The 13,721-nt window shown below is 52.4% G+C and overlaps 1 protein-coding gene across 2 annotated transcripts in view; it reads right to left on the bottom strand.

Annotated features, from left to right (window-relative positions):
* Positions 1-13,721, bottom strand: part of ALK (ALK receptor tyrosine kinase) — a 771,141-nt gene that overhangs the window by 33,262 nt on the left and 724,158 nt on the right. For both annotated transcript variants that reach the window (XM_035272907.3, XM_035272908.3), the window contains exons 14-23: positions 13,335-13,466; positions 12,078-12,222; positions 8,666-8,848; positions 7,356-7,454; positions 6,724-6,876; positions 5,271-5,375; positions 3,163-3,349; positions 2,351-2,441; positions 2,178-2,242; positions 549-678 (exon numbers count right to left, since the gene is read on the bottom strand). In XM_035272907.3, coding sequence (XP_035128798.2) covers positions 549-678; positions 2,178-2,242; positions 2,351-2,441; positions 3,163-3,349; positions 5,271-5,375; positions 6,724-6,876; positions 7,356-7,454; positions 8,666-8,848; positions 12,078-12,222; positions 13,335-13,466 — 1,290 coding nt within the window. The remainder of the gene's footprint in view (positions 1-548; positions 679-2,177; positions 2,243-2,350; positions 2,442-3,162; positions 3,350-5,270; positions 5,376-6,723; positions 6,877-7,355; positions 7,455-8,665; positions 8,849-12,077; positions 12,223-13,334; positions 13,467-13,721) is intronic.

Genomic DNA, 13,721 nt, shown 5'->3' with positions numbered 1-13,721 from the left:
TGTAATCCCAGCATTGGAGGAGGGGCCTGGTGGCAGGTGACTGGATCATGGGTGGATTTCCCCTTGCTGTTCTTGTGACGATGAATTCTCATGAGAACTGGTTGTTTAAAAGTGTAAGCACAGCCCCCCTCTCCTCCTCCTGCTCCAGGCATGTAAGACATGCCTCCTGCCCCTTCTGCCATGATTGTAAGTTTCCTGAGGCTTCCCTAGCCATGCTTCCTGTACAGCCTGCAGAACGATGAGCCCAATAAACATCGTTTCTTTATACATTACCCAGTGTCAGGTAGTTCTTATAGCAGTGCAAGCACGGACTGACACAAATGCATTGCAGGAGCCTTGGACAAACTCCTTGGAGCTGGGGCTCAGCCATCATCTACCTCTGTTTTCTGTCCATTCTCTTACAGCCAGTCACCCCTCTATCCAAGCCCTAAATTGACTCCCTGGGTCCCACCGGGGGAACTTGTTACCCAGGCTGCCTACTCTTGCTCCTCCCATCCTTGCTCCTGTTCTTGGCACAACCACTGCAGCAAAGACTGGTTCTCACTCACCGGGCGAGGGCGGGTCTCTCGGAGGAAGGACTTGAGGTCTCCCCCAGCCATGAGCTCTAGCAGGATGAACCGGGGAAGGGCTTGCAGGCTCACCCCGATGCAGCGAACAATGTTCTGGTGGTTGAATTTGCTGCAGAGCAGAAGGGGGTGTAACCAAAATTAACTGAGTTTAGGCAAATCTTAAGTTGGGGGGAGCAGGATATAAAATTACGTTTTCAGTAGCTACAATACATAAATGAATTCTGTGAATATGGGGAGCAGGAGTCTCGCCCTGAGCCTGAACCCAGAATCTCACTGGTGAGCAGGTGGGAAGAACCAGGGCAGGCTATGCAGGAGTTCCGTTTGCAGGAGAGTGGTTGGAGGTGGGAGGATGCTGCACAGGCCCTGGGGTGAGAAAGTGTCTCAGGGGCAGGAGAGTGACCTTCTCAGATACTGGTGCATGGACTGGGTGCTAGAATTCATGGTTGATTCTCTCAGGAAGGCCTCAGGCAGAGGGTGAAGCAAAACGACTGCTTCTAAGAGAGACTAAGTAAGACTCGCCAGGTGACAGCATCTGAAACTGAGCCAGGAAAAGGGCTCACGAGTCCATCAGTTTCCTGTGGATTCTCCATGGGAGGGACACAGATTTTGGGTTTCTTGTTAACATGATTGCTTTAGGACACACAGGGCAGTGGGGCCTAGGAATTCCACATGGGCCAACATGTGCATGCATGTGTGCGCATACATACACGTATATACACACCCAAGTGTTAAAAGACTGGGTGATTAGATACCAACATATAATGGTTAGTCGCTACCAAGTAGTGAGATTGAGTGATTTGGGTCTCCTTCAATATAATCTCATACTTGCCAAGTTTTATTTGTGATCAGAATTAGATGTATCATCAGAAAATAAATGTTATTTTGTGTGTCCTCCTGTGGCTCCAGACTTCACAACCATATCACTCACACTGCCTGGTCTTGTTACCCCTGCCACTTCCACCAAGGGGACATCCCAGTCTGCCCCCACCTGTCAGGATGTTCAGAGTCTTCCCAGTGCAAGAGCAGGCCATGAGCGCCCCCGCCCCGATCTCGAGGTCAGACGTCTGCCTCCTCCTTGAGGGGATCTGCCGTCACAGTGGACGCCCTTGGGAGCCCCAAGCACTGACATTCTGAGCTTAAATCCAGACCCTGGAGCATCAAGTCAAAAGGCGCAGCCAGCTGAGACTCAGCCCTGCTGATGGGAGGCGAGGATGGGGTGACATCACATCATAGTAGGAGCCCATTTACTGGGACTGGTGAAGGGTCTTGGAGGGAGATTATATCTTGTATTGTCAAAAGCTAGCATGCTCCATTTCTTAAGGAACAGTGAGGGAAGAAGAACCACTGGATAGCAGCAGGGACGCTGGTTGCAGACAGCGATTCCGGTGCGATCACTCTGCCACACAGATTTAGTTTCTGAGACAACTGTCAGGGGTTGTTCCATTCTGGTTAAGAGGTGTCTAGAATGTTTGGGAGTCTCCTACTGGAGAAGAGGGGACATGCTGGGGACAACACCATTTCCCTTGCAGACATTGGTCTATTAGAAGGGTCTCCAGGTTCTTTGTGGTGGTGGGGAGGTGGGGTGAGGGTGTCTCTCTGTGGCTTTACCTGATAATCAGGGCCTCCATGAGGAAATCCAGTTCATCCTGTTCTGAGCACACCTCAGGCAGTGTCTGGGCACAGAAGGGGAGGATGGGGAGGAGAAGGAGGCCGTGAGCTGAGAGCTGCAGTCTACAGAGACCACAGGCCAAGGTCAGGCTTGAGGGTGAGCCACTTCTTACCTTTACAGCCACTTGCAGGGGGCTTGGGTCACTGGGCATTCCAGACACCTGGCCTTCATACACCTCCCCAAAGGCACCATGGCCCAGACCCCTGTGCAAAGGAGACGACGAGGTGAGACAGAGTCAAATGGGCCACAAGGAAGAGGCAGCTGGGGCTCCTGAGCCCAGGCGTCACATTCAGTGGACACACACGAGAGGCGGGGGGCAACATACACACTCGGGAGTAACTCCCTCAACATGGCTTTGCTGTGCAGTCTTGGGCCTCTGGTTCTTCAGGGGAAAACCGGTAAGGAGGATTCCAGCCAGGGATTCATGACAATGGTCAAGTGTTTATTCATTCCATCGGTAGTTATTGAGTCTCTGCTATTTGCCAGGGACATAGGGGGCGTAAGCCATGGCTTTTCCCCGGGCAGGCTCATGCTCCTTGGGGAGAGACAGACCACCAGTGGGTACTGGCTGGGGAGTATGGCAGTGGGCGACAGAGGAAGGCACAGCTGCTCTAGATGCTCAGAGGAGGGGCCCTTTGCTTCCTTGCTCCCCTGGAGGGAACGGGGGCTAGGAAGGCTTGGAGAGGGCATACCTGAGTAAATTTTGAGAGCCCTGGTTCTCTCACTGCATAAACTCCATAAACATATAGGAGTTAATATGAACCAACATACATGGCCCTGAATGTCAAGCCTTGTCCTCCCAGGAGGGCCGGGGGTACCTGTAAGGAGGGCTCTGGTGGTCTTTTTGTGGCTAGAGGAGTCTGGAGCTGTGATAACATTCAGGCCCCAGACTGCACCCTCCCCTCCTCCCTGCAGGACACTCACCGAATGAGGGTGATGTTCTTCCGCGGCACCTCCTTCAGGTCACTGATGGAGGAGGTCTTGCCAGCAAAGCAGTAGTTGGGGTTGTAGTCCGTCATGATGGTTGAGGTGCGGAGCTTGCTCAGCTTGTACTCAGGGCTCTGCAGCTCCATCTGCATGGCTTGCAGCTCCTGGTGCTTCCGGCGGTACACTGCAGATGGATGGTCAGCTGCAACATGGCCTGGACCAGGCAGCCTGGCCCTTGAAGCACTACACAGGCCACCTCTTACAGGAAGCCTCCCTGGATCTCCATGTCCTCCCCTGAGCTCTGAAACTTTCCACCATATTTAGAAATACTAACAAAGTGATTATAGATGCAAAGGTGTGTCTTTAACTGAAACATTATTTAAAGTAAATGTAAATCTAAAAAATCACATATATGGGTAAGAATTCTCTGTATTATACAAGGAAGTCACGTTAGTCTGGGTCTTCCAAGAAGCAGACTGGAGATGGGATTAGAACCAAGATGGTCTGCAGATTTTATTAGAAGAAGTGCCCAGAATGGGGAGGGAGCCAGGGAAGGCTGGGTGAACCAGAAGACGGTTTTGCAGGTCTGACCCCATGTGAAGGAGGGAGGGAGGGAATGTTGGGCGGAAGCACCCTGGGTGCCATGTACCCTACAGAAGTTTCAGCAGGGCCCTAAGGGGTTCTGGAGCCAAAGTCGGTCATCAGCAGAGTCCCACAGCTCCCAGAAACTGGCCTGCCTTAGTATTTCTGCTGTGCTCAGCCAGCAGGTAGGGCAGCTTCCGTGCGATCACAGCAGTGGGTTTGAGGGTGCAGCTGGGATCTTGGTCATTGTGTTTCCTGTAGTTGTGGAACTGCCAAGCCATAGAGTTGGAGAAAGCCACATCATGAAAAGATCTCTGAATTGGCGTCTGGGGACCATGTTCTAATTCCACCTCTTGTTACTGACAAGCTGAGCCATGACGGCCAGGCCACAGGATCTCCCTGGACTGCAGGTTCCCTCTCTGTAAGCAGGGAGGGTAACTCCTGCCTGTTTCCATAACCACCCCCACTCTTCACCCCCTAGGGTTGTCAATGAAATGAATTCACCTACATAAAATGGTTTTGAAAAAATCTAAAGAGCTCTACCAATGTGAGTGACCATTATCACTCTTACAATGTGAGGATGTTCCGGAAGACAGACTCCATGGGAGCCAGAACGAAACTGTGACTTGGAGGGTAGGTTGTGCGTGTAGAGCCCAGCCCCAAACATAGGCGCCAGGGCAAATGAGTCACCCGCTCTGTGCTCAGTTCCCTTGTCTATCAAATGGACCAGCCATGATCAGATTAGGGTTACTTAAGGATGGCATGAACTGAAATGTGTAAATTGCCGAGCATGTAGAAGCATGCTTAAAGTGTTAGCTCATATTATCCTGTCCCTTTGTGGGATGGCACCATATGGGGACACAGCATGTGCTGCCACCTCCCCTCTACTGGCAGATCCCCTCATCATCAGGGGCCTGGCCCGTGAGGGCTCCCAGGAGCCTTTCCCTCTGCCCTCTTCAAGCCTCTGTCCATCTGTCCTGGGCATGTCTCTGCCAGCAGTAAGAACTGGTGGGTAACACAGAGCTCTCTCTGACCTGCAGGTCAGCTCACCTTGGCTCACAGGCTGAACAGAAACATACTCAAACTGATTTTCCCATCTCTCTGCCCGGAGGGTGGTGGGGGGCTGATCTGGAGAAGAGTGGGCTAACGTATGACATAGGGTGGGAGCCAAACAGGAGCTGTGCCCACAGAAGCACATGGGAGCTGGAAATAAAGTCCAGGGGTGGGGTGAGCTTTCACCATCAAGATGGACACTGAAGAGAGCTCCCCACCGAGAGCAGTCAAGAGGTTACACACAGGGCTGAGATGCAGAATCAGGGGCTCCACAGGGAATCGCAGCTGCTCTCGTTGGGGGAAGACTGGGAGCTTCAGTTCTGGTTTGGCCTGGGCTGCCCTAATCACCACCCCACCCAATTCCAGGGACTAGCAGGGTGGAGCGACATCTTGGCATCCATTGTACAGCCTGAGACACTATTCCCTGCCTTCCCGCCCCCTTGGGAGTGCCTGGGGTCTTGTGCACTCACCGATCATGATGCCGGAGAAAGCCAGGACCAGGGCAGCCACCAAGGCAGAGGTCACCACAGACAGAATCAGCGAGAGCGGCAGGTGTGGCTCCGGGGTGGGTGACACTGGAAGACAGGTCCCAGGGGGCCACTGATAACCATACCAGTTCTCCTTTGAGCTGGTCCCAAGTCAGAAATAACCTCCCCAGCTGGGACAAAAGCTATCTTCTCCTTCCCATCACTGGAGACCTTGTCATACCTTTGTTTTCAGGGGACCATGAGCAGGACCAGACTCATCCTGTTTTAACAGGCTTTTAGCAGTGGCTTTTGGGTGGAGGGAAGTTTAACAGGAATGAATACCCATGGCAGGACGTTGGTTCAAAATATGAGCTGCACAACTATAGGGTGAGGATGGAAGGTGAAACAGAGGATCTGGAAGAGAGGTGTCGGCGTTGGGGACCAAACCACAGGGGGCGCCATAAGTGATACCCTCTGAGGCTCAATTACTTCCCTGTGGCTTTGAGGCACTGGGCTCAGAGCGGAAAGGGGTCCTGTGCCCTCTGCTGGCCAGATTGCACGAGGCATCGTGCTTGGTACTGGACACTACTTTTCAAAAGGGACGTTGACAATGGAACACATGCAGACGAAGGACGCCAGGGTGGGGAGGAGACACAAAACTGCATCTTGCATGAACTGTTGCAAACAAACTGTGGTTATTTAATCTGAAGAAGATTTAGAGGAAGAGGTTAGGGCCAGGTGTGCTGGCTCCCCGCCTGTAATCCCAGTACTTTGGGAGGCTGTGGGTGGATCACCTGAGGTCAGGACTTCGAGACCAGCCTGGCCAACATGGTGAAACACTGTCTCTACTGAAAATACAAAAATTAGCCAGGTGTGGTAGCACACACCTGTAATCCCAGCTACTTGAAAGGCTGAGGTGGGAGAATCGCTTGAACCCAGGCGGTGGAGGTACAGTGAGCGGAGACTGCACCACTGCACTCCAGCCTGGACGACAAGAACAAAACTCCATCTCAAAAACAAAACAAAACAAAACAAAGCAAAGCAAATGGAGGAGGATGGAAGCACTGTCTTCAAACACTGCAGGTGAAAAGCTGCTCTGTAAAGAAGGCTAGCAAAGGAAGGTTAAGGGACAGGCCCCAGCTCTGAGACTCCCAAAGGGAACAGTACCTTAGGAACAGTGAGATCCCTGTCACTGGGCATGTTTAGGTGGAGACAGGATGGGCCTCGGTGGGGATGGCAGAGGGTTTATTCTATACCAGAAGACTTTTGAGACTCCTTCAGGAGCTATGGCCCACCTTTCACACAGTGGTCAGAGCACTCGAGCTGTGGCAGGTCGGGGAGGGAGAGAAAGCTTACAAAACCAAATCTAGGGTATCCTGGAACCCAGAAACCATTTGTGGTCATGGGCCAAATCTCAGGCTCTAAACCCCTCTGCTTCCCCTGCCCCCCACCTTACCAATGCAGGAGACACCATCCTCCGCCAGCACCGTCCCGTGGTCACAGAAGCAGATGACCTTGTGGCTTTCGGGGTCCATGTGACATTCGTCTACCTCACAGTGACTGCAGTTTAGATAATGCTTAATATTCACTTCCCCGTGGCCTTCCATCACTGGTGACAAGGAGGGAGGGTTAGACTCAGGCAGAGCCTGCCTCCCCCTTCCCAGCCTCAGTGCTGTGTCTCCAGGTGGCCCCTGTTCCTAGGTCCCATAGCCACTGGAGGCACAATTGTGTGGGGGAGTATTCCTGTGCATGTGGCGAGGGCAGCAGAGGCAGCAGACCTGGGCGCCTATGGATGTTTGCATTTCTGTTGGTGGGGTGGAGGTGGGAAGGCCCACACATGTGATCTTTAGGTTGGCTGGTGCAGGTATTGGGTTATTTTTATATTTCCTAGGATTCTGCCTCTGCATTCATATTAAAGCACACATCCTGACTTACAGAAAACATGGTGACCTGCGCCACAGGCAGGCTTGCCTGCCAGGGACCCAAATTGTGCCTCTGTATCCCAGACACATGTCAGAGACTCAGGTTTTGGCTTGGCGGGAGGACTGACCTAAGGAAGTTTGCACTGCTGCCTGGCAGAGGGGCTACCTTTTAAAGCTGGGGTGTACAGGATGCCCAGTGGACTGATGAAGGAAACCCCATCTTCCCCATCCATTTCAGGGTCATTGTTTGAGGCTGCATTGCCGCCTGAGTAGCAAACCAGAGCAGAATTTAACATGGGGGGCGGGTGCCCGAATCTTAACACACACACATGGCAGCGGGGCATGCAGCTCTGGCCAAATTTAGGGGATCACTGGGGACCCCGGGGCAGAAATATGGGGAGGGAAGGGAGGCTCAGGGCACAGAGGCTGCATGTGGATCAGTAGACGCTGGGTGTGTGGCTACTTTCCCCTCAGGTCCAGGCCACCTCCCATGGGGAGTCTCTACCATCTGCCAGGGGCCCATTAAGAAGTGGTTAATTTGAGCAAGAATTTAAAAAGTTCTAGTCTTTCCAGGCTGGGATATGACCATGGTGCCTCTCCCAGGACTGGTCAGGATGGAAGCACTGAAGTTCTCCAGCCCCATTGGGTCAAGGTTGGGGCATGGCGGGGCTTGGGGATTGCGGGAGATGAGCCCCTGTGCCCGAAGGCTCCTGTCTCTCCTTTCACCTGGGGCTGGGCTAACTTTGGGCTCCCCCCTCGGGCTCCTCCCACCCACCCAGCTTGGAAAAGAAGAGTATGTGGTTAACACAAGCATCTTACACACAGCATCAAAGCAAAACACAGACACGAACATCACAGAGCATGCATGGTTTGTCCTAATCTGTGGGGAGAAGGGAGCCATCGTCTCCCAGCCTCTCAGCTTCGAAGGCTCTGCTGACTGTGCTCTGAAGCCCAAAGCAGCTCGGGTCAATGGCCAGCTACTTGCTGAAGTGCTGGGCTAAGCCTGCCTGCAGTTGGCCTTGGGAGCAGCTCTCATCAGCAGGAACAGCGGTGCCTTTCAGGAAGCTGGTGGGCTGGGATAGGGAGCAGGAGTGGGGAGTCCATGAAACCACACACCAGCCCCTTCAGGAGCTGGCCTGGCCAGGCCATCCAAGGGAGGCTGGGAGAGTCCTTACAAGTGACTCAGAGACTCGTCTGGAAAGCCAAAGCCTCTTTATCATCGACTTTGGGGGAGGGAGATCAAGAATCACTTGGGATCTTGATGCTGTCGCTGAGGAAGCCTGGAGGCAGGATGCTGGCTCAAAAGCCAACACCCTGCCTCTGGCTGGTCCAGCCAGGCTGAGAGGAAGGCGTGCAGTCACATCACAGTCCAGGGGGCAGGCTGGGGGTTGGGGGGGAGCTGGGAGAGGGTGGGGAGGTGAGGAGCCTAGGACTAAGCGGGGAGGGAGTGACACCTTGAACACGAATCATCTTTACCTATATATCCTCCGCCTCCTCCACCTGAGGAGCACCCCCCTCCACCCCCTCCGAAACCCCCTCTTGTCTCCCACCCCCACTTCTTCATGGCCTGGGGGCAGGAATGTCCTCCAGTGGCGCCCTCCAGCAAAGATTTTCCGGCCCAGAGCAAGGAAGTGTTATCATTCCAGCCACCTCCACCACCTGTGGGAAGAGTAGGGAGCCTGTGTGAGGATTCTGGCAAGGTTTGAATAGCCATGCTGGCCAAAGCAGCAGGATGCAGGGCACCTTGGAGGGCACCCATACAGCTCCAGCTCCCAGGAGGGGCTCACGTCCAGTGGGGCCTGGGGGTTTCAGATCCACACCAGAACTGAGAGGCTGCTTGCTCTAGGGACACCTGCTTGGCCACAGCTGAGTATGCCTAGATGAGAGCGTGTCTTGTACCCCTGTTTCCTGTTAGTCCTCTCTGGCTCAAAAGCAGGGACTGTGGTTAAGAATGGGGAGAGGTGGGCACATAGGCAGCACAGTGACTAAACTGGTTCCTCTATCTTCTCTCCACGTCAGCCAAGCCCTGTAGTGCTGGACTGTCATTTTATTAACTGCCTCCCATCCTAACAAGAAATGGGACTCGCCAATCTCTGAGCAGCCAAAACCCCACACTAAAGTTCCTTGCAGGAATCCTGGACTAGGCACCAGAGAGCCTGTTGCTATCTGCGAAACCCTGGGCAAGAACGCCCCATTCTGAGCCTCTGTTTTCTCACCTGTACCTTGGGGATAATAAGACCCACCTCTTGGGGCTGACGTTAGGATGAAAGGAGACAGTGAGTGTATGAAATGCTCCACAGACTGCCAGGAGTGGGGAGTGTCAGGAGCCTGCGGGGAGAACACACGTGTGCAGACAGCCTCACACCTCAGCTCAGCCTGCACAGAGGTTCTCCAGGGCCAGGGGCTCAGGAACCACCCCAACGTCAGGAGCAGAAACCCTGGTGGGTGGACGATACTCTGGCAACAAAGGCAGCCTTGGGGTGTGCTCCCAACACCTGCAGCTGCTTTGAGCGCTTGCAAAGGAAGCTGTCTACAGAGCCAAGGTTGAACGTAGCCGCAGGTTGACCACGAGCAATCTCTTCTGCTGGCCTTTGAGATTCCTGGACATCCCTTCATCCCTTGCTGTTCCATAGGACATGTGAACAGACATCTACAGTCACCCCTCAGTATCTGTGGAGGATGGGTTCCAGGGTCCCTCCATCACACCAGAATTAAAGTCCCTTTATATAAAATGGCATAGTGTTTGCACATAACCTATGCACATTCTCCTGTAAACAAAATCATCTCCAGATTACATGTAACACCCAATACAGGATAAATCTATGTAAACAGTTACCGTATTGTTTAGGGAATAAGTCTACGCATGTTCAGTAAAAACATAACTATCCTTTTTTTTTTTTTCTTGAATATTTTTGATCTGTGGTTGGTTGAATCCAAGGGAGGCAGAACTGATGGATAGGAAGCGGTGACTGCACTCTAAAGCCATAAACCCTTTCTGCTGCAGCAGATGATGTGTGGTGGGGACCCAGTAACTGAAGGAGAAGGCAGAACAGCAGTGTGCGTCTATGGGGCCCTGTGGGTGAACCGGCCTGGCAGGGTCTCTGGAAGCACTTGCAGCTGTGATTCCCTGGGACCCAGACAGACCTGTAGGTGGGATGACTGCCTTGCTAGAAAGAGGAAGCCAGGTTTCGAAAATGAAGCTGAAGTCAGGAACAAGCTTGAATCTAGACTGGGGACGAGCAGAGCTGAGGCAAGGCCATCAGGCAAGTTGGGGGGACTTTGTCAGCCATGAAAACTGCAGGGGTGGGGTGTTGGGCTTGGGTTTCACTGTCTTCCCTTCTGCCCGCAGAGGAAGGTGTGGGCCTGCCACAGTTATTGTCATGTGGCAGAGAGAAGGCCCCTCAGGCATGTGAGGGTGTTTGTGCAGGGCTGTGAGCAAGTGCATAAGAAATCGGGACGAGATGGGTGGATGCCGTGCGCTGTGCTTTCATCCTGCTCAGCCCCCAGCTGAGGAGGCTTCTGACCCCATACCCATCTTGCAGCCTTCAAGTAAATGTGTGGAAAGGAAAATAACGCATATTAAAATCAGAACACGGTGTTTTAAAAATAAGAATTGGGCCAGGTGCGGTGGCTCATGCCTGTAATCCCAGCACTTTGGGAGGCCAAGGCAGGTGGATCATGCGGTCAAGAGATCAAGACCATCCTGGCCAACATAGTGAAACCTCGTCTCTACTAAAAATACAAAAATTAGCCGGGCATGGTGGTGTGCGCCTGTAGTCCCAGCTACTCAGGAGGCTGAGGCAGGAGAATTGTTTGAATCTGGAAGACGGAAGTTGGAGTGAACCGAGATCATGCCACTGTGCTCCAGCCTGGGTGACAGAATGAGACTCCATCTCAAAAAACAAAACAAAACAAAACAAAAATGAATTGAGTCTTGTCTCCATCACTAAACAGCTTGGCCATGTGGAGGAAAAAAAAAAGTCATCAGGCCTTGGTGAGCCCATTGACTCTTCTGTAAAACAGAAATGGTATCTGCCTGGAAACCCTACAGGCTTGTTTTGATAGTGCATGTGTAACAGGTGTGGAGGCACTCAGGGTTTCTCAGATGCTGGGCCTCAGTAGGGGTGCTGTGAACGTCACTGGAGGCAACCTCACGGTGGACCCCATGACAGTTTCTACTCTTCTATTTCTAGCTGTCTCTCAACTGAGAGAGAGTTTGCACATTTGTTTTAATTAATCCCAAATCTTAAATGCCTTATAAGATCCTCCCACAGTCTGATTGTGTGGAAAAAAAATACAAAAAGGAATTAAATTTTCTGTCTTCAGGGGTGGCTGGCTGGAGAGGAATCAGAGAACTGACACTCTCTTCCCTGTCTGTCTCGCATTTCTGTGCTTCTGGCTCTCACTAATAAGGGAAGAGAACTCAGCCATGGGAAGTCAAGGAGGAGATTTTCCAGTGGGGATATGTTTGGGTCTGGCAGCCTGGGATCCTGAAGGTCTGTACCACGGGGGTCTAGGAGGCCTGACTTTGCCCAGGTTTCTTTCATCTGCTCACATCCTAACTGGGGTCACATCCTCCCCTGGAAGAAGGAGGCATCTCAGAGGGAGGCTCTAACAATTGCATTTTGGCAAAACCCAGGGTAGATCAGCTGGCTGGTTGAAGGCTGCTCCCTGCCTCACTTTCCCAGTGACCTTCAGCAATTCCAAACTCCAGGTCAGCAAGACGGCCTGCAGGGTTCCCGGGGTGCTGCCTGCCCTCCCTCCCTTGATATGGGTACCAATGTCCAGAGCTCCCAGCATCCCAGATGCCCTCAGGCATGCGATGGCATCAGGCCCAGCTGAAACCCTGCGAGATGTTTCCAGAGAGGGCGGGCTTGCAATGCTTTACCTGCGGCTCCGGAATTGCCGTTCAGCCCTAGAACTGAGGAGTTATTCTCCAGTCTCTCTGGATGGAACGTGTCTGTCTTGGCCCCGTAGGCCCTGCCGCCACCTCCAGCTGCAATGATCAGGGGCACCGGCACTCCATCCTTCATCTGACCAGGGGAGATGTTCAGACATTGAGAAACCAAGCTGCACTTCCCCGCCGGAGCCCTGAAGCCCCGGTTCATTCACCCTGACTGTTTGCTGGGCAGTGGGGTGACCTGGTGACCTCTCAGTGGTCTGAGGTGGTTTGTGGGCTCTGAACCCTTGTTACAAAAGCCCATTGGCTCCAACAGCTTCTCTATCAGTCAGGGTTCAACCAGAGAAGCAACACTCATATACCAAGAGCAAACTATCTATTCCAGGAGGTGGGGATTAATCTTAGAGGCCGCTTTCTCTACTTCCTCCAGCCCCTTTCCTGAAGCTCCTCAGACTAGCCTCAGAGGTGTGGATGCTGGCAACTAGAAGCAGGTCTCTCCATGCTCCCTTTCCTTCACTTGTAGGGGTCTCTGACTCTGACCCCCACAGACTCAAGATTAAGCCCTCGGCATCACAGTCCCTGTGGGTGGACCTAGCAGGTGGCCTCTGTCTTCAGTTTCTGGCCTGGATGTGATGTTAAAAAAGTCCACCTTAGGACAGAGAGCTGGTTCAGGAGGGCACAGTGGGACCCCCTGAGAGGAGGGAAAATGCTGTGTGTGGTGAAACTGGGCTGATGTAACAGGAAGAAGAGAGTCTACCCTTTCCTGGACAGACAGACTCTTTCTATCTCTGGGCCTCAGTCTGCTCATCTTTATTTTTTAATTCTTTTATTGGTTTTAGAGACAGACTCTTGCTCTCTTGCTCAGGCTGGAGCACAAAGGTGTGATCACAGCTCACTGTAGCCTTGAACTTCTGGGCTCAAGAGATCCTCCTACCTCAGCCTTCCAAGTAGCTAAGACTACAGATGCAACCCACCACAAGGGGCTCATTTTTCATTTTTTTTTTTTTTGGTAGAGACAAGGTTTTGCTATGTTGCCCAAGCCGATTCAAATTCCTGACCTCAAGTGATCTTCCTGTCTTGGCCTCCCAAAATGCTAGGAGTACAGGAATGAGCCACCACACCTGGCCCTGCTCATCTTTAAACGGGGGTAAGAGCATCTGAGGTGTTTCTCTCCCAGGGCTGTCATGAGTCTTTAACATTGCAGGTGTACAGAAATCTGGTGGAATCTGGCGGCGCAGACCGTACCTTAAATACGTAGGTGGCTCCACCCCCTCCTCCTCCTCCTCCTGCCCACTCATGCACACTTCTGTTCACGCGAATTTCTTCTTCTATCACATTGTTCTCTCCAATGCAGACCTTCTGGATTAACTGGTTTGTCTGTAGAAACAAAAATCACGTGAGGTTTGTGCACAAACCAGAGTTCTCTGCTTTGCAGCAGACAGAACTTCTATGTTTAAAAACAGGATCTGACCAGCTCTCAAGAAACTTACAGTTGAGTTGAGGAGGCAAAAAAATACACTAATCGCTGTCACTCTGGGCAGTATTAGAGAAGGACCAAGGGATAGCTTAGATAGAAAATGCGAGAAGTGGGGAGAGTGAGCAAGGTTTTATTGCTGTGAGGACTCCCTGTAG

Source organism: Callithrix jacchus, chromosome 14 (genome assembly GCF_049354715.1).
Source record: "Callithrix jacchus isolate 240 chromosome 14, calJac240_pri, whole genome shotgun sequence".
Lineage (NCBI taxonomy): Eukaryota > Metazoa > Chordata > Mammalia > Primates > Cebidae > Callithrix > Callithrix jacchus.
Note: the sequence above shows the minus strand (reverse complement) of the source record. Positions and strands in the feature narration are given on the sequence as shown.